Source organism: Thalassophryne amazonica, chromosome 7 (genome assembly GCF_902500255.1).
Source record: "Thalassophryne amazonica chromosome 7, fThaAma1.1, whole genome shotgun sequence".
In the NCBI taxonomy this organism is placed as follows: domain Eukaryota; kingdom Metazoa; phylum Chordata; class Actinopteri; order Batrachoidiformes; family Batrachoididae; genus Thalassophryne; species Thalassophryne amazonica.
The window spans coordinates 81,445,125-81,471,397 of NC_047109.1; the positions used below are offsets into that span (position 1 = coordinate 81,445,125).

Genomic DNA, 26,273 nt, shown 5'->3' on the forward strand with positions numbered 1-26,273 from the left:
CTGCTCAGGGACCAGAACAGTCTTGCTTCATGCCCAAGAGGTCAACCGTCAACTGCATTCTAGCAAGTGTGAATTATTGGCAGTGCTTCTTTGCAGTCTTTGTTTTTTTTTTGTTGTTGTTGTTTTTTGCAAAGCATTGAATCCATTTGATCAGACTGCTCTTTGGGACATCCTCATAATTTATGGAATCCCCAAGAAGTTGCGGGACATCATAGCCAACCTTCACATATACTGTGAGCGCTGTACGGAGTGAAGGCAGAGACTGATTTTTTTTTTTTTTCCCAGTCAAAACTGGTGTTTGTCATGGAGGTGTTCTGGCTCTTACTCTGTTCAGTGCTTATATGGACTAGTTGTTTGGGTGGGGTTGTGAAAACCAGTGACTTGGGGGCTTTTATTGGCAAGGAGAGTTTTACTGACTTTGACTTTGTGAGTGATGCTGTGATCTTTTCAGAATCATTAGATATACTGTGACTGCAGCACTTGTGAAGCTAAGTGTGGATTCTGAGTATCTGCATTTGCGATTATCCTGGCTCAAGACTAAAATCCAAGCTTTTAATGTCTTCCTGGATTCAGCTAACAGAAATGTTTCTATATGTGGTGAAAGTGTTGACCTAACAGAGGTGTTTATTTGACTCAGCAGTGATATTCATTTCTCTGTCATGGGCCTTTGAGATCAAGAATTGCCCGGGAAGAGCTTATGGAGTCATGTGGCCACTGGACAGAAGTGTTTTGGCAATGCCAATAACTTTGCAGGAGACCAAAGATCTAAGTCTTTAGGGTCCTGGTGCTACCTGTCTTACTGTATGGTTGTGAGTTTTTCATGTTAAACAGTGACCTAAGGCAACAACTGGATGCCTTTGGTATCACGTGTCTTTGGAGGATCCTGGAGTGCCACTGGGATGACTTTGTGTCAAACTTGCACTTACTAAAGAAGACTATGATGAGTATCATCTCTTGCATTGTGAGGAACCTTTGGCTTGGTTGCAACGACTATTGAAAATCATTATTCGACTTGTCGGTACCATTAGTCATCGACGAGTTGGTGATTAAGTGTGACATTGAATGAATTAAGCAAATTTAGAATCTTTAACTCAAATGTGACATTTATTTCAACAAATATAAGCACAAAATCACAAATACAGAAAACAACATTTGCATAAAAACAATACCTGCATTCATTTGCTAGGCCTAGACAACCTGTTTGAGCTGACTAATTCACCTGCCAAGGTTCACATACTTTCTTCACTGAGTGAAGGGAGTGCTAGCAGCTCCAAAGATCTATTCTTTTAAGGGTTGAATGAACTTAATAAATGGCTGTCTAATAAAAAATAAATAAAAATAGTCGACTAGTCAGATGTTAGCTAGTTGCAGTCTACTATTACAACTCGTCATCCCATCCCTACTTTTGACCATGTGGCACATTTGTGTGTATGATCCAGCGCATAAGTACCTGAGTGTTGAGGCAAAGAGGACAACCACACCTCATCTGGGCGTGGCATGTAGATGGTTATTTTAGAGACATGCAGATGGATGGATTGTCTGCCCAAATTGACCGAACACGGTTTTGTGGTGTTACGGAAGTGTAGCACCAATGCATGTGCCCAGACTCGACTAAACACTTTACAATTTAAAATTTTATTATAGAGCAGTTATAAAAATGTGGTGTTTGAACTTACCTAGTATATATGACTGTACTCTTTATGTGGACACATATAAGCAAAGAACAGGTGTTTGTTTTTAAATATTGTCACAAATGTTTCCCTGATAGATTGTGCATCTCTCCTCTCATCCAGAATGGCTCCGTTTGATGGCTCTGCATGGGAGGAAGAAGATGATGAGGCTGCTCCACTTCCTGATGTCCCTTACTATAATAATTTCCCTGGAAAACAGCCGCCCCCTGGTGGACTGATTGATATGCGAACCCGCCCTGGTGCCACACTGGTGAGAAATAAATATATATATATATATATATATATATATATATATATATATATATATATATGTGTATCGTGGGAGTTACGCCTTAAAAATAACCCGCGATAAGCGAAATCCGCAAAGTAGTCAGCGCTATTTTTTGCAATTATTATAGATGTTTTAAGGCTGTAAAACCCCTCACTACACTATACACTTTTCTCAAGCAGGCATGAACATTTTCTCACTTTTCTCTCTTGTGTAAACACTGTCTTTTTTTCTTCTGTGCGAGAAGATTATAAACAGACACACGCAGAACACAATGTGCATTCTCTCCCTTCGCTCACTGCCTCCGGAGGTACGGATGCGGGACCCGCAAAGAATCCAAGTCCTCTCTCAATGGCCACGGAGCTCTGCGGCTGCAGTCAGTATATGGATCAAAACTGCAAGCGTAGTCTCTGGACCTGTTGCCAGATTTGGCGCAGCTCAGCACAGCAGACAGGAAGGCGGTGTGAGTGGCCTGCTGCTGCGTTTACAGAGCCCGCAGAAAGCGCATCGGAGGCAGTGAGAGCAATCGCGGTGATGCCGACCGGTGCCGCGACTGTCCCGCCTGATAAGGACGCAGAACACAATGTACTTACTGTATGCATGTCGTAAATGCATTGCTATAAATTTTAACTAATTTAAAATCGGCTCTAACAAAGCTGAAAATATTCTTTTTGAGGTATTTATGGAAATGCTGACTTTTGGTAACCCTGTGTATAGGCCTCCATTGCTATTTTGATACAAAGCACACAACAGCCCACAACTCATCATTTATGTATGTTTGTGTGCAGCCTTATGGACAGCCAGGTCAGAATGACATTCACAAGCAGCCTCTGCCGCCTCTGCCAGGTGAGTGCTCGCACGCTGTCTTTCCAACTAATAATCTCACTGAGCATGGGTAGGTGCTTCACTGTTAGGCCATTTGGGTTCATTTTACATTATAGTGGGTTTCAGTCAAGACTGCAACCAAGAGAGTCTAATCACTTTCTGGCTTGTTAAAGTGTAAAAAGGTGTCCAACAAAATTGCTTAATCCTACGAGGTCTGTTAGAAAAGTATCCGACCTTATTATTTTTTTCAAAAACCATATGGATTTGAATCACGTGTGATTACATCAGACATGCTTGAACCCTCGTGGGCATGCGAGAGTTTTTTCACGCCTGTCGGTTACGTCATTCGCCTGTGGGCAGTCTTTGAGTGAGGAGTCGCCCACCCTCTCGTCGATTTTTCATTGTTTAGGAATGGCTCAGACTGCTGCTTTTTTTGATAAAAAATTTTTCAAAAGCTGTAAGGCACAACTGAGTGGACACCATTCGATAAATTCAGCTGGTTTTCGGTAAAAATTTTAACGGCTGATGAGAGATTTTGGTCTGGTAGTGTCGCTTTAAGGACGGCCCACGGTGCCTGACGGCGATCTGCGCTTCGAGGCGCCGTTTCAAGTTGAAAACTTCCACATTTCAGGCTCTGTTGACCCAGGAAGTCGTCAGAGAACAGAGAACTTTCAGAAGAAGTGGGCATGAGGAGTTTATTCGGACATTCCATTGTTAACAGACATTTTGTAATGAAAGAACGTGCGGGCAGAGTCGCATGTCGGGCCGGACCCGACCGCGGGGGGTTGCGACAGGAAAAACACCTCCTTTGGAAACCTTAACGGGCAAGTTGGAACATGCCCAAGCTGTTAAACAATTTCTCAGTTACTCACTTGTTGAAAGCCATCAAAAGCCGCCTGAATTTTACAAATGGTTTTCAACACGGAGGTGTTTTTCCTGTCGCGGCGCACACAGATTCGCCAAGTCGTCATGGAAATGACTCGTGCACGTCTTTCATTACAAAATGTCCTTAAACAGTGGAATGTCCACATAAAGTCCTCATGCCGGCCTCTTCTGAATCTTCTCTGTTCTCTCACGACGTCCTGGGTGAATTAAGCCTTAAATTAGGATGTTTTCAGCTCGAAACAGGCCGACGACGGCGCCTGGAAGCGCTGCGCGACGTCCCGCTCCGTGGAGGTCCTTACAGCGACAGAAACACCCCATAATCTCTCATCAGCCATTAAACTTTTCACCGAAAACCAGCTAAATTTCTCGAATAGTGTCCACTCGGATATTCCTCACAGGTCCAGAAAAAATTTTGATAAAGCAACGCGCGCGGTCTCGAGCAGCGTGTGAAACAAAGGAATTCAGCCGAGAGGGCGGGACCACATCTCACTCAAGGCCTGCCCACAGGGAAATGACGTCACCGACACGCGTAAAAAAAACTCACGCATGTGCACGAGGGTTCAAGCATGATTGGTGTAATCGCACGTCATTCAAATCCATATAGTTAAAAAAAAAAAATAAAAGTGTCGGTTTCTTATCTAATACACCTCGTATTTGTTTTTAGTGCACAGATTAAATTATACTTTGACATGCTGATCAGTTAAGGGGATCTCTCTCTGTCCCTTTCTCTCTTGATTTTCCACCTTAAGTGGGTGCCAAGGAAGGAGGACGTGAACTCTTTGATGACCCTTCATACGTCAATGTGGATAAACCCCGCCCCCCAGCTGCTGCAGCCAATGGGAATGCTCACAGGGATGCTTTTGACATGAGTGAGTATTGCACCTTACTGTTAGCCTCACTACCTTTAAGCAAGGAAACTAAATAATGAGAACAGTTTCAGCTGATGTGATAAAGTGAAAACTTGGATGATTTTTCACCAGAGCTTGTTGGAAGATTGAACCTGGCATCAAACCAGCTCTGGTGAAAAATCATGGCATGATCATAAGATCATGTCAGTTAATATTACCTGTATTTCCTAGAGTATAAGTCATGTTAGTTTTCCTCCCCACTTGTTTTGCTGGTCCTGTGACTTATATTTCAAAGCAGCTTATTTGTGTGTAAAAAATATTGCGTTATCATCTAAGGCCACAAAATGGCACTGTCTGCACACGTGACAAGCTGCTGTTGTCTACTGATCTGAGAAGCTGTACTGTGATTCAGACTCCACACTGCGGTGCAGATGGTGCTCGTAATGCACCACAAAGCTGGATGTCAATCATTTTTTTGTGTTATTATTTTAAAGAACCTTTTGATGATGCCCTTGGGGTCTCTGGACACAGTGGACCAAGCTCAGGGACAGCAGCGCCTCCTCTGGTGGAGCAGTTGCAGTGTGAAGCCTGGTTTCATGGCAGCTTGAGTCGTAGGGAGGCAGAAAGATTGCTAACACGCGATGGAGACTTCTTGGTGCGGGAGTCTGGGACCACGCCGGGACAGTACGTCCTCACAGGACAGCAAGGGGGTCAACCCAAACATTTGCTGCTCGTCGACCCAGAAGGAGTGGTGAGTCAGAGAAGGGACTGCAGTGGGGAGGGAGAGATAACTGACAACCAACAGATGGTTATACTGCAGTGTTAGCTGTTAAACTTGACTTTGTTTTTGATATTAGTTTTCATTTTGTTTGATAGGTCCGAACCAAAGACCATCGGTTTGAGAGTGTGAGCCACCTGATCAGTTACCACATGGACAACCGGCTCCCCATCGTATCAGCCGGGAGCGAAGTGTGTCTGCAGCAACCAGTAGAGCGCAGGGCCTGATCTTACATGCATGGGCATAGAAATACACGCATGCACATACACACACCAGTTCAACTCCTGGAGACAGACTCACTTCCTCACAGTAATGCAATACAAGAAAAACACACATCTACAAGATAAGTGTACTGCACACAGCAAAAAAATAAAATAAATGACACGTATACAAGAATGCATATGCATACACCATAGTATAGAAAACCAAAAATGGGAGGAAAAGACATCATGTTGATTGATATATTGTTGAGTTGCTGCTGTTGCCACATGTTTCCGTGCTTTCCGAGCGCCAAAATGGCCTGCGATCTCTCCTTGATCATACAACCTTCAGGCCATCCCTCCACACCGGAGAAGCAGTTTTTTTTCTACTGTGAACCAGGGAGGAGCCCTTCTTGAATTCAGAATGGGGCAAAACACATGTAATTTCTTTTTTGTGTGTGTGCATGTGCGTGCGTGCGTGTCTATAAAAACACAGAACATTTTGTTCATACAGACAAATGTGTGTAAAAAAAAAAAAATTCATGGAACTGAAGTGACAACGATGATGAAAGTGGGGAAGTGAACATGTTTGAAAGCAAATTCATCCAAGCATATCCCTTTCATTTGGGGAAATGAGTTCCATCATCAGACTGGTGTTGGATCATTTTGGGTCAAACGCAAACTTGATTGCAAAAGTCCGCCTTCACTTCACATCTCACTGGACCAATCGGATGCAAACCTGACTCTGAAATAAATCACCCTGGTGAATACGCATAAAAATGTTTGCTCCCACATTAATCAGGAGGGCCACCCTATCTAACAACTTAAAGGACTTTTGAATTTTGTCTGTATTATGGAAAGATGCAAAACAGGGACTGCTATGCCAATGACTCTTTTTTTTCTTTCTTTTTTTTTTTTTTTTCTTCAAAACACAGGTGTGTTTCTCATCTTCATACTCATTATCTGTTGGACAGCTTAGATTCAGGATGTTCAAATCAGCTGTATCTGCTTCTAAATGCGGATGAAAGGTGCAAACGTGCACATTTGCACTGCACACATTTTGCTCCACCTGCCATGCCAAAGAACATGAGCATGTTTGCTAAAGGCAGAACAAACATGATTATCAACTGTTAGACGTCAAGTGCTCACAGGCTCAGAAGCAAGTGTAGACAGAAAGAATTGCAAATTTAAAATAGGCTAGTTTTATTGCAGATGAATTTATATTATTGTTGTGCCTGAATACGTCATCAGAAAGGAGAGTTCACACTAACTTGTGCAATGATGTCATCTATAAATAGAAAGTGGTCTTATGAGAAGTGTAGATCAGATCGTTTTGAGCAACTTTTAAAAACTATAAGTATGTGTTTGCATTGACAATCTGTGGGCTGTTTGTCATTCACACAACACAAAGGTGAGCAATTAAAGGACACTTCTTTTTTTGTGGCCCATGAGAATGGACTTCACTCTGCAAACATGATGCAAAATATGTATAAGATCAGTCTATTGTTTTTGGTTATGATGTTGCTTTAAAAAGAATCACTTGAAAAACATCTTTTTGTAAAACCATGTATCAAGTGAAATGGGTTTGGGGCAATTGAATATAATTATACAAATGCTTTTGGAGCATTGCTGAGGTATGAAGCCAAATGTTGCTGTTTTTGCAGACTTTGAGGATCACACGGGAGATCACAGTATCGTTTCTCTTTTCCTCCCTCGGTTCATGATGTTGTCTTTTTTATCTTTTTAATCGTGCCTTGGTTCTTCAGTGCAGTCACTTCAGTTCAGTGCAGTTACCTTGTTGTAAATGTACAGGAATATTTACGCACTAGTCTCAGTATAACAAAGATTGCAAAAATGACACGCCAGTAGACATACACCAACAGGTCCAGTGATGGCAATCTCCTCTGATGCACGTTCTTGCATTCAGCTTAGTCACAGATACTTGATGTCATTAGTGAGGGTGGGGGGTTATTCCCATACATCTGTAAATAGCAGTGATTGTTATTGGGTCGCAGTTATTGGTTTTAGTAGAACTACATTTTTGTGGTGTGACTCTGCCTGAAACCGCAGCGCTGAGGTTGCTCTTGAAGCCAACTGCATCTGTCAAAATGTGCGGGTTTGAGGCTCAAACATTGAGATTTGAGAAGGGATCTTTTACTTTAATGCTTTATTGTCAAAAAAATGTCTCAGACTGTGGAGTAGTGTCACATGGTAAGCACTCGATGTGGAGAACCTAGAGCTTTAAGTATCGCTGTTAGAGCGCATTTGTGCAAACCGACCCACCTGTCTGTCTGTATCATTAATGAAATGCTCTGTTATTGTTTTCATCACAGTTGCCTTTGTTGCATGGAAATCTTTTCAAAATTTGTCAGTAGTGGTGATATTGTGAATGATTTATATTGTGTTTTTGAAAGCCAAAGGTTACTTTTAAATAGTGTGCACAGATTTCTGATTTTTTATTTTCTGTTTTAATACTTCTTTGTTTCTTGGGGAAAATGTTTGTTTACTTCTGTACCTGAAAATATAGATTACATATATAAAAAATACATATATCATTCATCTATAGGAGTTTTTGATATGTTCTTGTATTTGCTGCAGTACCTCCGTAGTGTTCCATCAAATGTAATTTGTTATTATTGTAATAATTTTATTTTTATAGCAATTTCCAAACAATTCTTAAATCGTCTGCTATGTCCATGTGACAAGAGATAATTAAAACAGCAAAAAGAAAATAAGTAGTCTTGAAAAGACGAATAAAACATAAGAACAAATTAAAAATTAATATTTAGTTATTTGTCCATGCTTATGTGGCCAATACAATAAAACTATAATGGATAATAAAATGAGGCCATTTACTACTAATTGTTGATAATGGGGGAAAAAGAAGGTCCATTCCCAATCATGCTTATCCCCAGATTCTGTAGAGTGAAGCAGATCAGAGTCTACAACTCCTGGATATGATGCCAGTCTATTACGGGTTACATCTGCATCTAATGCTAATACCATTTACAACTGGGTGGATTCAGACAAGAACACAGGTTTTGTGACTGGGAATCAAACCCAGGTCTCTTACAGATATGGGTAGTCCCACTCCTATGCACTAAGCTACCTGCTGTGTAAGACACCATGAAAAACCCTGTAACCTCCTGGCTTATTTTTTCCACCTTTGGAACACAGTGGAAGCTTATACCTTGAGAATGCAAAACAATGGAAGGTACGTAAGGCTGCAGACGTTCTGAGTGACAAGAGGGTACATGACTTTTTAATGATGATATAAATTTGAGCAATGTTCTCAAGAGGCTAATATCTGAGTAATACGGTAAAAACTTAACTTTTCCTGGTTGTAGATGTGGGAGTGAATTCACCCATGCTGCCTATCTGTCCTTTAATAAGACAACTTAATGTAACTTAATCTCCACATGTAACTGGGGAAATAAATGAGAGGCATTATTAAGTGATTTGAGTATCAGGTAAATGGAAAAAGTGCTAGAGAAATGCAGTCCTGCATTTTGAAGCATTTATAGTCTTTGTTACATGACAAGCTGGAAAATGAAGTGATCCATTCTGGATGAAAGAAATGCAGCACCAGTGGCTCTGCATCCATCATAGACAGATTGAGTTTGTTTTTTGTTTTTTTTTTGTAGTATGATGCAAGTGAAATAGGCTTTTTTTTTTTTAGTTTCTGTATTATGGAAGTCAAAAGACAACATGCGATCAAAGATCACACAAGATCTTCAAAGTCAGTGATCATGTTTAACCTGTAATTCTTTAGGATGAGGAAAACGTACAGAAAGTAGAGCTTGTGTGTAGGGAATCTGCTGGAGCGCTCCTGATTGTGATCAAAATCAACCTGTCGCAGCAGGGGGCTGATTCAGGGGTTCAGAGCATTGAAAGAGCCAGCACAGGGAGGAATGAACAACAGTGGGGAACAGTTTACTACTGATGTAAACAAGGCAGTTAATCCATCAGCATCCATTTGAAAGCAGGGAATGGTCGAGAAAAAGCAGGTTATGAACAGAGGCAGCTTTCTCTCTGTATAGACGGTAATAGGTGTGGGACCCGACTGTCAGGGACAATGAATCACACCTCAGCTGTCACAATATTCCTCAGCCGCTGCATCGTCTTTGTTGCCTCTGTCTGATCATTCTGTTCCCACTATTGATCCATGCATCCTCAGCGTCCTCTTCCTCAGGCCATGCCTTCATCCTCTCTGGGACAGAACCTGCGGGACATGGTGCAGGGTCTAGGTAAAGCCAAGAACTTCTTTGGAGGAAACTTCTCATACAGTTTCATCCAGTCTGTAAAGGAGTGTCTGTATTTTCTCCTCTGCTGCTGGTGCATCAAAGAAATCCTGGACTGAGCCGATTGAGTCAAGTGGCTGCACATTGATTTTTCCAGTTTCTCCAATGGCTTCTTGTGTAATTTTAACCAGCTTTTACTGCATCAGAACTGCTGTGTTTGAACAACAATGCTGGCAAAGCTTTGGCAAGTATGATCCATTATATCGTGCACTATAATATAGCGATGTTTATAGTCTACACTGCTAAATTTTGGGTTGCTTTCATTAGAGCAATTGCTGAATCATTTTATCTTAACACATATCTCACACATTTTTGTGTTTTCCAGGATGTTCTTCCTGTGTTCCCTGGAAACATTGTTTAGGTGCTACAAACATTTAATGTGGGCCTAATGGGTTCCGAAATTACCCGGTGAAATAAGATCTTCAGCAGAACAACACTTGTGATGTTCCCTACACAGCCATACAAACTGCTGTGAGAATGAATAAAGAGAGTTGTGAATAGAAAAATGTTACCTTGACAACTGCATGTTTTATTTTATATTGCTGTAGCTGCTTTCAAAAAGAGAAATGAAAATTATTTTGTGATTTGGTAGAGAATAATCAAATCAATTTTATTTATATAGCGCCAAATCACAACAAACAGTTGCCCCAAGGCGCTTTATATTGTAAGGCAAAAGCCATACAGAATAGTGAAAATGGGTGAATGTAGATCACAAGGAATCTGTTAAATTATCCGTTTTGTAGGATGGAACATTTGTATTGTGATGGGAGTGGTCCATGATAACATTTCAAAAGCATGACTGAATGTCCAAACCATCACAGGCCTCCAAGCAACATCTTCAGCAATGATGTACAGTTGAGGAACACCCATTTCTTCGAATACCTCGGCAGTATTATCCCCAACTCTGGCCTTATCGACAAACAGATCGACCATCTCTTGAATGCTGCTTCTGCCGCTTTTGGACGGCTGCGACTGAAGGTGTTCTAGAACATTTGGAGACCAAGACCAAAGTATACCGTGCAGTGTGTCTGACTCTTTGCTCCTATATGGTGCTGAGTCGGGAACACTCTACAAATGCCTTGTCAAAGAGTTGGAGAGGTTTCACATCAGATGTCTTCAGCTCTTCATAGGACTGAGCTGGGTGGACCAAGTGCTGCATGTGGATATCCTGCCGCATGACCACCATTGAGGTGTGTATACCTCATCAGACAACTGAGGTGACTTGCACATCGTTGTAATGCCAGGAAACTGCTGTCCGAAGAAGATGCTGTTCAGTGAGTTGAAGCTGGTCCACCAACAATGTAGAGGGCTGAAAAAGCGCTATCACAACCACATAGGCTTTGTTGATCTGCGCCATTGAGGAGATTGTCTCGGACTGGCTAACCTGGGACAACGCTTGCGGAGGGTGTCAAGCATTTCTAGTCAGAAAGGAACCATCACCAGACAGCTGAGGAGGCAGAGATGACACCATCACCAGTTATGGCAGATCCAGCATTGTGGTCCACCCTGGATCAGCCGGGTCTGCAGACGGAGATGTAGATCCGCAATCACCCCCTTCAGCCATGAGAATATGTCACTGTCAATATCAGCAGGGGTGCATTCAAAACCATCTGTTTATTAGTACATAGTTACCTGCAACAAAGGAATGATGTGTTTTCAGAAGGTTAAAATGGGCCCTTCATATCTAGATAGGAGCACGCCCCCTCACGGAGGCCGCCATGTTGATGTAGTTGCCCGAAAGGGATGTACTTTCTGCCTTTGGCATTTTTGCTGCCAGAAGGCTTAAGAAAAAAGAATCTGTGATTGGTTCCCCATGCACGGTCTACTGGTTGCTAGTACAGGCTACCACATTTGAGAACACTCAATTTTGCAAAATGGAAGATTGTACATATCGTTTATCTCAAAATAAGCCAAGGGAGCATGAATTTTCATTGCCAAAGAAGTGAAAATGGGAAGGGGAAACAAAATCATGACCTGTGACAGCATAATGCAATCTGCAACTTCACCACTAGATGGCACTAAATCATACACACTATGAGAATAAGATCAACTTTATCTGTCCCAAGGATTTATTTATTTATTTATTTGCCAGCTTGCAGTAGCTTGAATGAAGCTTGAATCCGTAAAGTATTCACAAGACTTCATTTTTTCCATTTTATTTTAAAGTCTTATTCAAAAATGGATGAAATTAATTTTTCCCCCCTCAAAATTCTACATACAATACCCCATAATGATAAAGTAAGTCCCTTCGGCTACTCCCTTATTTTATTAACCATTTGGCCACCAGCCGTTACAATGACATTTTATATTTTTGCTAATTTATTACAAAAAAAAGAAATAAATAAACAACTAAGAAATCACATGTACTCACAGGACCAGCAAAACAAGTGGGGGGAAAAAAATGACATGACTTACGTCTCACATTCTGTGGAGTAAAACCAGAAGTGCCGGGGCTCAGAAGACTTTGACTTGTATTCTGCAACTATATCTGTATTTCTCCAAACACCTCTGTCCAGTGACCTTGTGAATCCACACACTCCATAAGGATGTCCTTCAATTGCATGGGCTGAAAATCCAGAGGTATGACTGTCAATGCTGAGGTAAATGAACTTCAGCAAGTTCAACAAGTTACTGAGACACAAGCCAAGACAATCTGATTCAGCTGTTTGAGGGCTGCAACTGTCTTATTCACTGATTCCACAAATATCAGTGTCATCTGCAAAGTCTGTCAGCGAATCTTTCCTCACAGACAAAGACACACAGGTCACAAACTCCAAGAATCCACTGTACACAGTAGAAGCCAGAACACATCCCTGAGGAATACCAATATTCACTGGGAACAAGTCAGAGATTCTGCACATAAGTCTTGTCAAAATTTACATTTGTATTGCATGTACTACTGCAGATGGACAGGATAGGATGCTGTCTTCAATACAATAAAAAAAATAACCTGAAAATAAAATATAGATGCATATCATTTAGAATCATAATCAAATGTATTGCCAAGTAAGTTCTCACATACAAGAAATTTAATCTGGTGTCACTGGTGCATAGACAACAATAAAAGAAAAAAATACTTCTGTCAGAAGTAATTGGTACAACCCCAATTCCAATGAAGTTGGGACGTTGTGTAAAATGTAAATAAAAACAGAATACAATGATTTGCAAATCCTCTTCAACCTATATTCAATTGAATACACCACAAAGACAAGATATTTAATGTTCAAACTGATAAATTTTATTGTTTTTGTGCAAATATTTGCTCATTTTGAAATGGATACCTGCAACACATTTCAAAAAAGTTGGGACAGGGCAACAAAAGACTGGGAAAGTTGATGAATGCTCAAAGAACACCTGTTTGGAAACAGGTGAGTGTCATGATTGGGTATAAAAGGAGCATCCCCAAAAGGCTCAGCCATTTATAAGCAAAGATGGGGCGAGGATCACCACTTTGTGAACAACTGCGTGAAAAAATAGTCCAACAGTTTAAGAACTATGTTTCTCAACATTCACTTCAAGGATTCAAGGAAATTTTATTGTCATATGCACAGAACAGAAGAACATCTTCCCTGCACAATGAAATGTGGCTACTGCATTTAACCCATCCTATTTGCCAGTAGGAGCAGAAGTCGCCATTAGGCGCCCGGGGACCAGCTCCAGATGTACATCCCTGCCTTGGTCAACAGCAGGGCTGAGCAAACCAACACCGACCCATAACAAACAACACACACAACACACAACACATAGGCCGGCCCGGTACATAAAACATATATATGAAAGCAAAACACGAGGGAAAAGGAGAAGAAAAAAAACCCTCATAGTTGCTGCATTACACAGCGGCAATGAGGGAAAAAAAATCCCATCAGCACAAAAAAACAATAATCACAGAGACAAAACAAGGACACAGGACGACAACCGAGATTTGAAAGGACCAGTTTATCAGAACACTCCGGAAGGCAGCCAGTTCGGCGCCGTCAACGGCCCTGTCCGACAGTCTGGAAGGGGGAGGGAACAGCCCTGCGCGGTCTGAGAAGTCCTGGACAGTTCTAACACAGTTCACGTCAGAGCTGGAGAAGCTGAGGGGAGGGGGGAAGACCAGGGAGCGAGGCTTAAGTGTTGATCTTCTGAGGAGGTTTTTTATCACAGCGACCTTGAAGTGTAGCTGTATTTGGGGAAGCCAAATGAATAGCCAGATTAACAGACGCCTGAAAGATTCCACAGTTCTGAGAACAGAGTGGCTCTCAATGCATCTGAATGTAGAATGTGGTCTTCACAGATGTCATAGCGGGTTTCCAGGGCTGCGATCTTGCTCGAGATGTCTTCCAACACGCGGTTAACCCCCGCCGACTGCGCAGCCACTGCCTTCCCAATCGAATCAATCATATAGGGCAGCCTGGAACGACCAATCAAAGCTGCTTCCACTTTCTTGATTTTCCGGTAAACCAGCAGAGTGCCCGCACCACACATCAGAAAGCTGGTCACCACCAAGCCGAATATGTACACATCTTCGACGTCCTCCACAGAAAGCATGTAAAGGCACATGACCTGCCATCTCCTCCACGAGTCCATCACGTAACCCATCACATGCGTCCCAGCAGGACAGGTCGGGTCCTCCGCTCCCGAATGTCTTGTAGAAAAAATAGTGTCAATTGCGTTCAGAGACCACTTTAACAGATCCATTTTTGTCGTTTCCAGAAGAGCAAAGCTGCAGGCTCACAGACAACACGCCACAGAAGCAGGAAAGATAAGGAGGGAGGGAGAGGAGAAAAGTGCGTCCGTCTCGGTCGAGTGCAAGCTGGCAAAAAAACTTGTAAGGAATTTAGGGATTCCATCATCTACAGTCCATAATATTGTTATTTCTACCCGGTTGTTTTATGTAAGATTCTGCCCCTTACCAAAAACCAAACCACTGTATTCCTAATTTTGAGTTTATTCAAGGTCACGTTAGAAACCAGGCCTGGGACCCTCACAGACAGTGCCCATCTTGTGAAAGGCCCCTAAAATGAGTCATACAACACTTTTTATACCTTGTGGGTGTTAACATGGGTGTGGTTTAGTCTCACATTTCTAATGTTACTGGCTCTCACCAACAGGGGAAGATCTCTCTCTGTGTGTGAAACCTGGACACAAGATAAAGTACAACTTAACTTATATTTCTCAGAACTTCCAAACAAATAATACAAATAGTTGATAGCTAACATAAAATAAAGAATTAGCGCAGATATTATCTAACAATATAATCAGAAGATTCAGAGAATCTGGAGAACTTTCCACACATAAGCGGCAAGGCTGAAAACCAACACTGAATGACCGTGGCCTTCGATCCCTCAGGCGGCACTGCATTAAAAACTGACATCATTGTGTAAAGGATCTTACCGTGTGGGTTCAGGAACACTTCAGAAAACCATTGTCACTTAACACAGTTTGTTGTTACATCTACAAGTGCAAGTTAAAACTCCACCATGCAAAGTGAAAACCATATATCAACAACATCCAGAAACGCCGCCACCTTCTCTGGGCCCGAGATCATTTGAAATGGACAGACACAAAGTTGAAAAGTGTGCTGTGGTCTGATGAGTCCACATTTCAAATTGTTTTTGGAAATCATGGATGTCATGTCCTCTGGACAAAAGAGGAAAAAGACCATCCAGATTGTTACCAGCACAAAGGTCAAAAGCCAGCATCTGTGATGGTATGGGGGTGTGTTAGTGCCCATGGCACGGGCAACTTACACATCTGTGATGGCACCATCAATGCTGAAAGGTACATCCAGGTTTTGGAGCAACACATGCTGCCATCCAAGCAATGTCTTTTTTAGGGACGTCCCTGCTTATTTCAGCAAGACAATGCCAAGACACATTCTGCACGTGTTACAACAGTGCTGCTTCGTAGGAAAAGAGTGCAGGTACTAGAGTGGCCTGCCTGCAGTCCAGACCTGTCGCCCATGAAAATGTGTTGAGCATTATGAAGCGCAAAATACGAAAACGGAGACCCCAAACTGTTGAACAACTGAAGTCGTACAGTAGTGTTCAGAATAATAGTAGTGCTATGTGACTAAAAAGATTAATTCAGGTTTTGAGTATATTTCTTATTGTTACATGGGAAACTCTCACACATCCAACAAGACCAAGCATTCATGATATGCACACTCTTAAGGCTATGAAATTGGGCTATTAGTAAAAAAAAAAAAAAAAAAAAAAGTAGAAAAGGGGGTGTTCACAATAATAGTAGCATCTGCTGTTGACGCTACAAACTCAAAACTATTATGTTCAAACTGCTTTTTTAGCAATTCTGTGAATCACTAAACTAGTATTTAGTTGTATAACCACAGTTTTTCATGATTTCTTCACATCTGAGAGGCATTAATTTTGTTGGTTTGGAACCAAGATTTTGCTTGGTTACTAGTGTGCTTGGGGTCATTGTCTTGTTGAAACACCCATTTCAAGGGCATGTCCTCTTCAGCATAAGGCAACATGACCTCTTCAAGTATTTTGACATAACCAAACTGATCCATGATACCTGGTATGCGATATATAGGCCCAACACCATAGTAGGAGAAACATGCCCATATCATGATGCTTGCACCACCATGTTTCAGTGTGAACTGTGGCTTGAATTCAGAGTTTGGGGGTCGTCTCACAAACTGTCTGCAGCCCTTGCACCCAAAAAGAACAGTTTTGCTCTCATCAGTCCACAAAATATTCTTCCATTTCTCTTTAGGCCAGTTGATGTGTTCTTTGGCAAATTGTAACCTCTTCTGCACATCTTTTATTTAACAGAGGGACTTTGCGGGGTATTCTTGCAAATAAATTAGCTTCACACAGGCGTCTTCTAACTGTCACAGCACTTACAGGTAACTCCAGACTGCCTTTGATCATCCTGGAGCTGATCAATGGGTGAGCCTTTGCCATTCTGGTTATTCTTCTATCCATTTTGATGGTTGTTTTCTGTTTTCTCCCACGCATCTCTGGTTTTTTGTCCATTTTAAAGCATTGGAGATCATTGTAGATGAACAGCCTATCATTTTTTGCACCTGCGTATAAGTTTTCCCCTCTCCAATCAACTTTTTAATCAAACTACGCTGTTCTTCTGAACAATGTCTTGAACGTCCCATTTTCCTCAGGCTTTCAAAGAGAAAAGCATGTTCAACAGGTGCTGGCTTCATCCTTAAATAGAGGACACCTGATTCACACCTGTTTGTTCCACAAAATTGATGAACTTACTGACTGAATGCCACACTACTATTATTGTGAACACCCCCCTTTCTACTTTTTTTTACTAATAGCCCTATTTCATAGCCTTAAGAGTGTGCATATCATGAATGCTTGGTCTTGTTGGATTTGTGAGAATCTACTGAATCTACTGGTACCTTGTTTCCCATGTAACAATAAGAAATATACTTAAAACCTGGATTAATCTTTTTAGTCACATAGCACTACTATTATCCTGAACACTACTGTACATCAAGCAAGAATCGAAAAGAATTCCACCTACAAAGTTTCAACAATTAGTGTCCTCAGTTCCCAAACGCTTCTTGAGTGTTGTTAGAAGGAAAGGTGATGTAACACAGTGGTAAACATACCACTGTCCCAGCTTTTTTGAAACGTGTTGCAGGCATCCATTTCAAAATGAGCAAATATTTGCACAAAAACAATAAAGTTTATCAGTTTGAACATTAAATATCTTGTCTTTGTGGCGTATTCAATTGAATATAGGTTGAAGGGGATTTCCAAATCATTGTATTCTGTTTTTATTTACATTTTACACAATGCCCCCAACTTCATTGGAATTGGGGTTGTACATAAACAATAAAAGAAAGGGAAAAATACTTCTGTAAGAAGTAAAGGAGTCAAATAGAAAAATGGGCAAAACTATGTTCACTGTCAAATGTAAATATAGTGGAATGGGGCTGTGCAGGTATGCAGATGTACAGTACCTTTCAGTCTGTACTCTGTGGGAGTGGGGTGGGGATGCAGGTTAAGTGGGGGTGTCATTGCCATTATTTATAAGTCTACCTGTGGACAGAAAGAAGCTGTTTTGTGTCTGGAGGTTTTAGTCCTATTGGACCTCAGGCGTCTGCCAGAGGGGAGGGTGACAAAAAGTTGTGTCATGGGTGAGAGGGATCAGCCAATAGCTTTCTTGCTCGCCTCAGGGCCCTGGAGGTGTACAGGTCCTGTACACAAGCCAGCACAGCCTGGACAGATGAGAAGGACTGCATCAGTCATGAACTGTTCCAAATCAAATATTCCAAATCACATTTCCATACTGGACTGGATGAGGCCTGGGTTATGCTGCGTTTACACATAACGACGACAAGTCACGAATGCCACGAAGTACACATTCTTGGCCGCTGATCACGAATGTGATGATTCGGGGCAGAGGCGTCAGGTGTCCTCAGGAACTGCTGCAACCTGTTACCACACGTTACGATTAATGGCACGTTGCCGGATAATTATCAGGAACCATTACGCACGGTCAAGAATAGTGTTCCGTGTTGTTGCGCGCTATTGCACGTAACAGCGCATGTTTAAGTTCTGTCACGTTGTGAACGAGGTGAATTGTCTCCACACACACACCCATATTCATCCAACCGAATTCAGATCGCTCCAGTTTTTTAGAAGAACTTTGTGACTGCATGCGTAGTTGGGCTCTGTGCCATGGTGTGGCGCAGAGAGGAGAAGACGGACAGAGCCAGATGTGTGGCTTCATGCGGCTCGTCTCGTGCATTTTCCCAAACATCAGGCACATGCAGCAGGTGGAACACCTGCAGGAGCGCACTGAAGAGCACTGAAATTTAAGTTTGACCGACTTGGTGTCAGCAATCAAACTGAATGCGGTGCAGCAGGGTTTAAATGTGCGCACGCTTCTTCTTCCGCCGGACTGGAGGAGGTGCAGAGATGTCTGGCTGCACGTGAGTCTCCTCTCGCTCCTCTGGCTCAGACTCGTTCTCCTGCTCATCGGTTACAACAGCAGGTGGAACACCTGCAGGAGCTTCCTGAGGAGCTTCAGCGGGAACCGTGGAACGACATTTGGAGCCGAGTTTAATTGTGCGCACGTGACAGAAAACTGATTCGCCGTGGCGCGCAGTGAAATGTGACGCCGCGTTACAAGTCGTGTCAAAACTTGACAGTTTTCGTGTCACTTCGTAATAACGCGTGACAGTTTGGGCTCCAAGAACCATCACAGGAACAACTACGAACGTTGTCACGTTCTATTAAGGATCAATACTCATCAAGACGGATCAATACGCTCAGTTGCGACCTCCACGATGTGAGACGAAATGAGGGTGGTGTGTGACATTCGTGGAAGATTTTTTGACAGGCAAAAACATGCTCCATGAATATCAAGAATATCACGCACCAACACACACTATTAAGAAACATATTCAGATGCGTTAAGTCACATTAAGAATGTCAGGAATGTGTCACGAATGACAGAAAAATGACATTCGTAACGCGTCTTTCTTATGTGTAAAAGCACCTTTAACAACAACCACCACTGGTGCTGTTGTCCAACAGCGTATGGGCAGAAATTATGCTACTGTTGGGCGAAAAAGTAAAATGAGTAGAAGAAAGTGTGTCTGAAGGATCAGGCAGAAGAGGTTAGAAATTAGTTGTTGGAGAGTAGGAATTTTGAATACTGGGAATATGATTGGTAAAATCAGAGAGCTATGATAAAAATGAGTGGAAAAATACAGCAACACTGTGCGTAAAAGATCAAGTGGAAGGCCAGAAGCACTGACGGTAGGTTCAACCTGTTCTATCATGAAGTGCATGAAAGTAGGAATGGTGCACAAGTAATCACAAAGGAAGAGTCTATTAGTAAGAGTGTTTTTGAGGTAAAGAGACTGTGACAGACATTTATGATATGAAACTGGAAAATGCAGGGTGATGATGAATGCCTATGTGCCACAAGTGGGATGCAAAAATGGAGGTGTGTACTGTCGCGGCTCGTCTTTAGTCTTCTCGGGATGTCTTCTTTTAGATAACACAAACTAATTGCAAGTGATATGCTAGAAAAAGGACACAACACTTTAGAATAATTCAGCCTTTAGCAAGATAAAATGCACAGAGTTTTTAAGTTTATTTAAGCCTTCGACACAGAGCTTAGACAAACTGAGTCCTCTAGAGAGACTGAATATGACAACCGCGCTCGTCTATTTATTGGAGACCCGCGGGCATCGCTCCTCCTTCAACTTTTTTATTTATTTCATTCCTAAGACATGGTTTTCTATTGGAAGCGTCCTCTAGTGAACCCTAAGCAGGTGTTAGGCCATTATTTCAATGTGACAAACGCTCCCATTAAAACATGAAGGATTTACAACTGATTTTTTTAAAAGACCTTCAGCCACAGGTGCAGCTGGCCTGAGGCCCCCCCGCACGTGGCCTCAGCCACACGTGCAGCTGGTCTGAGGCCCCTGCACGTGGCCTGCGGGAAAGCACCTAAGAGGCCTTGGAAAGCCCCTGACAGACTGAATGACTAATAGAGCCCTTTTTTGGGGTTGAACACCTGCTAGTTCAACCAGAGGACATACAGTTCGGATCAGGACACTTGATAGTTCATCACAGTTCAAATATGGACCTAAAAATTCTTCTACAGTCCCTCCTCTGGGACTCGAAAGAGTCCCATTACTTCAACTATACTCTTGGGTTGTTTACTGACAAGACATCTTCATTTGTGCATTGCAATAATAAAAAAGAAAAACACATCACTCGACTTACTGATAACTCTGGTGTGGATATGAATATCAGTGATACTTCACACGGTAAATATATTGAAGTGCAGGTGAACCTACATACTAAGGCACAAGGTGAGCAATTAGCCGGATTATATCAATGCAAGGTGACATTCAAACATTGAGTTTTGGTGTAATTCAAGGCACTTAAAATGGCCACATAAAACAAGTTACATCAACCTCTTAATCATAGCAAAGTAAAGGCTTCACATTGACATCAGTGCAACCAATCATCTTCTGGCATCTATTGACTCACTCAACCAGAGGCTCCAACCCATTATACTTGGTTCTACATATTATTTTGTTAAAGCGTCACACATTTATTATTTAAATGCATCAAATAACCCCTACGTTACCACTATTTAGTCAACCAATCAAGAAACTATTCTAAGGTTAGCGCAGCTATGTCTAGTTAAATGATAAACACAATAAATGGTTTCCCTTCATGTCCGTCCTTAAGTCATTTGCCTTAGTCAATCATATAATGGTTTTCATTATAGGCCATTTCTCAACATTCTCCACTTTGTTTTTCTTCTTTTTCAGCTTGTTTTCTAATGCCCTTTTTGGCCAGACGCCAAATTTAGGCGATGCATGTCTCTTGAGGCATGCTATAATTTAAGAAAAAGGGGTCCCTATGGTGCATCTTTACTACTAAATCTACAAACACGCCGTGTAAGGGTCCCCTTTTTATAACTTTGCAATGTGATATCTATGTGTATGCATTTAGCTTTATCTGTGTTACGCAGATGATGGTAAGGACAGACATTTACCCAACCTTCGTTACTAACATATATCCTTCTTTGTTTTTATTTACACTCAGATTTCTGAAACCAGTCCGCAATTCAAACTCAAGAACTAAGATCATAGTCCGTGTTCAGTGCCATTACGTCAGTCCGCGCTCCTCAGCATTTACTCAGCATCTGAAGTTTTGGGAGAAGTTGGGGAACATGGGGAGGTTGGCCTTTCAGGGGTAGTGGGGGAAGGATCAGGAATTCTGGCTTTCAGACAGTCGTGCAGTTCTCTGATGGATCTTTCCAGCTCCTTGTGCTGCTTGGCCAGGTTGTACAGGGCCCCCAGAGAATTCTTGCCCACATTCAGGGTGGTGGTGGCCAGTCCTAGCTGCTCCCTTTCCATATGCTCCATCATGCTGGCTAGCATGTCCATACTAGACTGAAGACCACACAGTTGAGTATGGAGGCCTTCCTGAGCACAAGAGATGTTGGCATTGTCACGGTGTATCCTGAACAGGTATGCAGCTGTCTGACTTAGTTGTGGCATGATTTCCTCAAATAGCTCATGGGGAATGTGATTTGTGAGGGGCAGGAGCTGCTCCAAGGTTTTTGGAACAGACTCTTGTGGAAGACGAAGCTCTCGAACCAAGATTGCCATGTCCAGTGGGGTGACCATGACCAGATTAAGGTTGTGCAGTCCAGGGGACAGGAAGTACAAGGGGGAAGGCATTTCGTGTGTGGGGGGAGTATTGTTGATGTCGCACAGGCAAGTGGTTGGGACACTCTGGGCATTTAGTAGCCTGTACAAAGCTCCCCTCTGTCCTGGTGGGTGAGTTCGACTAAGGTCCACCCCTGCTGATCCTCCTCCAGAGGTACTGGGCTGATCAGAATATCTCTCCTGCCTTGGGGGTGGAAAGCTGGGGACAGGTCCTAGCAGTGAATTGGGTCTAGGATGCACTCGGGCAGTTGCTGCATATGGCCGACCTTGGCTGCCTCCCCTGGAGGGTATCGTTGCCACTGGCACATGTGACTGTCTCCATGGCATCTGCGGAAGGGGTGTGTTCCTGAGTCCAAAGGGTCCTTCAGGTGATGGTGGAGTCCTCGGGCCGACTCTTGCTGCAGGCAGATTCTGTGAAGCCGTCATCGCCAGGTGCTGGAACGATGAAGATCCTTCTGTTGCCAACTGGTTTAGCTGCTGGATGGAAGGCGGCTGTGGCGACCAATCATGTCTCGACCATCCCTCCTGTATATCCTCTCCTCCAAACAGTTCTGAGAGTCCAATCAGACTTGATAGAGGCAGATCAGGCATAGGTCCCTGATCAGGGGAGTCTGGTCTCTCAGCCATACTCCTGTGTCCTAGTAATATACATATACGTTCATTATTACAGCTCCATGTCATTCTTTCAGATATTGTCTATCCTATCCCTCATTTTTGTGGGTGCATGTGTGTGAATGTAAATGTGCGTGCATGTCTTCTTCCTCGTCTACAATATCACCAAGCACGGTCCATCCCAGTCCTCCCTATCTGGGGTATACGCCACAATATTAGGGAGCTGGGGGCTGTCGGGGAGGATAATTGGTATTTCATCCATTTCCATATATTCTGGTTCTCTGTCTGTTTCGTTTGTGCTTTCTTCTAGGGCTCGGATGGCTAGCAGTGGGAGCTGTCCTACTGTGGATGAAATCAATTTATTGACCAGAAATTTTATCAAGGGAATACCACAACATATTACCAGCAAGACCGCCACCCCTGTTAGTGCCAAGATTACACCTATCTGGTATAACCAGTCTTTCCATGATATCCACCCTCTCCTTAGAGTCCCAAACAGTGAAAACAGTGGGCCAATATTCATTCCATTCCCTACAATGTATCCAGAATCGTCCTATGGAGTTACTTAACAGTTCCTGTTGCATCTCTTCAAGTGTGATTAAGAGCTCTGTCAAATTTCCGTCTTCCCCTGTACGCATGGGAATAGCTGTGCAACATTCGGTGGCTTTGATCATAATACAAACTCCTTGTTCATCAGCCATCATCATCTCGATAGCTAATCTATTTTGCATTGTCATTAGCGAGGTGGCGTGCAGTTGTTCGGTTAAGGCTCCTACTGCTGCCAATGTCCAGTTCAGGTATCTTTGCTGATTATACCACAAGTAATTAATCCACTGCACCTCCTGGAACCTAGAACGGATTTTTGGAGTAACCCCGAACAGAGCCAATGCCCATCCCCATTTATCCGCATCTTCATCTGCTTTAACTCTGCTACTGTCTATGACTTCTAACTGTCGGGGTATCCCTTCTGGTATCCCGTTTCTTACTGTGATGTTGTAGTCTGTTTTAAACGTCATTATTCCTCTTTTCTTACGAAGTTTCTGTGGCATGGGTTGTATTGAATTCGGCATTTCAATTACTGTTATTGCTCCTGTGAGCATCACAGGAGCACAAAGGCCTTTCCAATTCGGGGACAGCGATGACAGGAGTTTCCTTTTTTGTCCGCATATCCAAAAGATGTCAGCTAAGGGTACCGTTCCCTTAGCTAAATTTGGAGTAGATACCCATGAAGCATGGGTGAGATTCAGTCCAATTACAGACCCCCCTGTGGCCGGTACTATTTGTTCACACTGTATGCCTGCTGCTGGCAGGGTGTGACAGACGGTAATGTTCCATGCTGTTTTGGCCGGTTTGTATTCTTGCTGCTTTTGCATACACTGTATGTGGTGTTTTGGCTGGGTCGTCCCTACCTGCCAATCGCTTATGTATTGTGCTACTAAGCCTTTAGCTATACAGAATGGGTGTATCATCCCTTTCTCTATTTTAATCATAGGTGGAACGGTTCCTTCTGTACTTAGGGGCACTGGACAAAGTTTACTGTCGGCAGCATATTTTTCATCACCTACTGCCATTTTCATAACACATTGTGTATAGCATTCTGCTTGGTCTGAGTTATGTTGGGGACTCCTATAACAGTTGTTGATATCAGGTAGGGGTTTAGCCTGAGGTATCACACCTTTCCGGTGACAGGCTATGCAAGGCTTTTCACTGATCTGCCTAGCCGAAAATTTCAACCATTGGTAAAATAAATTGGTCTTCAACCCTTGTGTGCGGGCTAGGTCTGTACTGGGATCCCATCTCCCTAAGTGACTGCTTGTTTCTAGGCTTCTAATTGTCCTCTTTTTCCTTGGTTTGATTTTTACCCATTTTGTGGCTTCATGTACTGTAACAGTTACGTCTTGCTTGGTTTCCCTGCATCCTCTTTTATCACAAATTACCTCTATGTTGAGTGTTCCCTCCTCTTCACATTTGATGCTAATGGCTTCGCCTAATATGTAATCCCCCAGCTTTCCCTGTATTCCTATGTTCTTGTAGGCTTTTGATTTAATGTATACCAAATTATATGTTTTTCCTGTGTTTAGAAAGCCTTGTTTAGCTGCTTGTTGGGTATTTTCTCCTCCAAACATTTTTAAAACCTTTAACAAGACAAACAGAGTCAAGAAACACCAGTGAGACAGAAAGTCAAATATTACGCGCGGAGTGCGGCCAGGCTGTACACCAAGGCTGCACTAAAGTCTGGCCTGCTTTTCCGCTCTTTTTATTAAGAGACGCCCTCATCACATAAACAAGAAACTTGTCCTAAGGGTGGGGGTAATGACGCAAGACAAGTTTCTTCCCATAACATAAACGCATACGTCAATAAGTGCAGCTGTAAGGAAGAACACTTCAGGTCAGCACATCTCGTTCGTCTGTTGCAGGTATCAGCTGTTCTGCATCTGCCTGAAGTGTCCTGTCTTCCACACTCCTTCACACTAAACACCACATCACAAACGTCAAAACAAAATTGAATTCTCAGGATTGCATTAAGACAGGTGCAAAACAGCACATCTCCGTTCTCATGAGAAAGAAGACAAAGCTAAACAAGGTTGAATAACACGTACGTTCTCAGGGTGAAGTGCAAAACAGCACAACACCGTTCTCATGAGAAAGAAGACAAAGCTAAAAAAGGTTGAATAACACGTACGTTCTCAGGGTGAAGTGCAAAACAGCACAACACCGTTCTCATGAGAAAGAAGGCAAATGTACAAACGTTTAACAGTGATAACATGTATACAAAATCTCTAACATTCCCCTCCTGTTTATCGCCTGTTAAAACATACAGTAGGCATCACTCAGCTTAGCACTTCTTTTTGAGATTTTCACTAAGAGGTTCATCATGGTATGTTTTCTCTAGGCTTACACCCCAGAGGTGATGTCATCATTGTCACCATCATCGGTGTCTGGGTCATCATACTTCCATTGGTCTGGGTACAGGTCAGGAGAGCCATCGTCCTCCTTGTCGTCATCTGTCCCCAGAAGTGGATATGATGCTGGACCCCCTCCTGGTCCTGGACTTATTGCTGTGGTTATCATTCTATTTACAAAGCCTCGGAGACATGGAATACAACAACATCCACACAATGTTAGAATTGCAGCAAATACTGCTATAGACACTAATAGTGAAGAAATCAAAGACCTCCATTTTCCCATCCCTTCCAGCCACCAATCCCAGCCTTCGGTGTTTACTCCACTGTGCTCTTTCATCTTCCTGTTCAACGTCCTCAGCCCGTCAATGGCTTGAGTGAGACTGCCGTCTGCAGCTGTGTTGTTTGGAATGAATGTGCAGCATTGTTCTCCGAACATGGCACAAACACCTCCTTTCTCTGCCAACAACATATCCAGAGCAATGCGATTCTGGAAGGCCATAAGGGACGTGGCTTCTAACTGTGAATGGACAGCCTTAAATCCTTCCTCAGTCCAATTTCCTAATTTCTGTACATTGTAGTGGATGTAGTTTATTCTGTCCACGTTTTTATTAATTGAGCACCACCAACAGATGGAAGATTCGAATCCAGCTGCTATTTGATTAACCAGTTTATACTCGTCAGGCACTCCCCTGGGGACTCCTATTGCGTCAATATATGTTGGATTTCCCACTCCTTTCCAATCTCTTTTCACTCTATGTCTGGCTACGCCTTTCTG

General features: G+C 42.6%; 2 protein-coding genes and 1 long non-coding RNA gene across 9 annotated transcripts in view; 2 read left to right on the plus strand and 1 right to left on the minus strand.

The window, feature by feature from the left end:
• shc1 (SHC (Src homology 2 domain containing) transforming protein 1) overlaps positions 1 to 8,047 on the plus strand; it is a 64,994-nt gene extending 56,947 nt beyond the window's left edge. For all 7 annotated transcript variants that reach the window (XM_034174771.1, XM_034174772.1, XM_034174768.1 and 4 more), the window contains 5 exons: positions 1,794 to 1,941; positions 2,748 to 2,805; positions 4,419 to 4,538; positions 5,012 to 5,268; positions 5,394 to 8,047. In XM_034174771.1, the coding sequence (XP_034030662.1) occupies positions 1,794 to 1,941; positions 2,748 to 2,805; positions 4,419 to 4,538; positions 5,012 to 5,268; positions 5,394 to 5,522 (712 nt within the window). In that variant the 3' untranslated portion in view covers positions 5,523 to 8,047. The remainder of the gene's footprint in view (positions 1 to 1,793; positions 1,942 to 2,747; positions 2,806 to 4,418; positions 4,539 to 5,011; positions 5,269 to 5,393) is intronic.
• On the minus strand, positions 1,189 to 25,755 carry LOC117514355. Its single transcript, XR_004561867.1, has 3 exons — positions 25,744 to 25,755; positions 15,202 to 15,209; positions 1,189 to 1,314 (listed from the first exon to the last, which is right to left on the minus strand). It is a non-coding gene; the product is annotated as an uncharacterized LOC117514355 (long non-coding RNA).
• lenep (lens epithelial protein) lies at positions 9,220 to 10,307 on the plus strand. Its single transcript, XM_034174774.1, has 2 exons — positions 9,220 to 9,255; positions 9,306 to 10,307. The coding sequence occupies exon 2, from the start codon at positions 9,661 to 9,663 to the stop codon at positions 9,853 to 9,855; it is 195 nt and encodes a 64-aa protein (XP_034030665.1). The 5' UTR covers positions 9,220 to 9,255; positions 9,306 to 9,660; the 3' UTR covers positions 9,856 to 10,307.
• Positions 25,756 to 26,273: the final 518 nt, after the last annotated feature.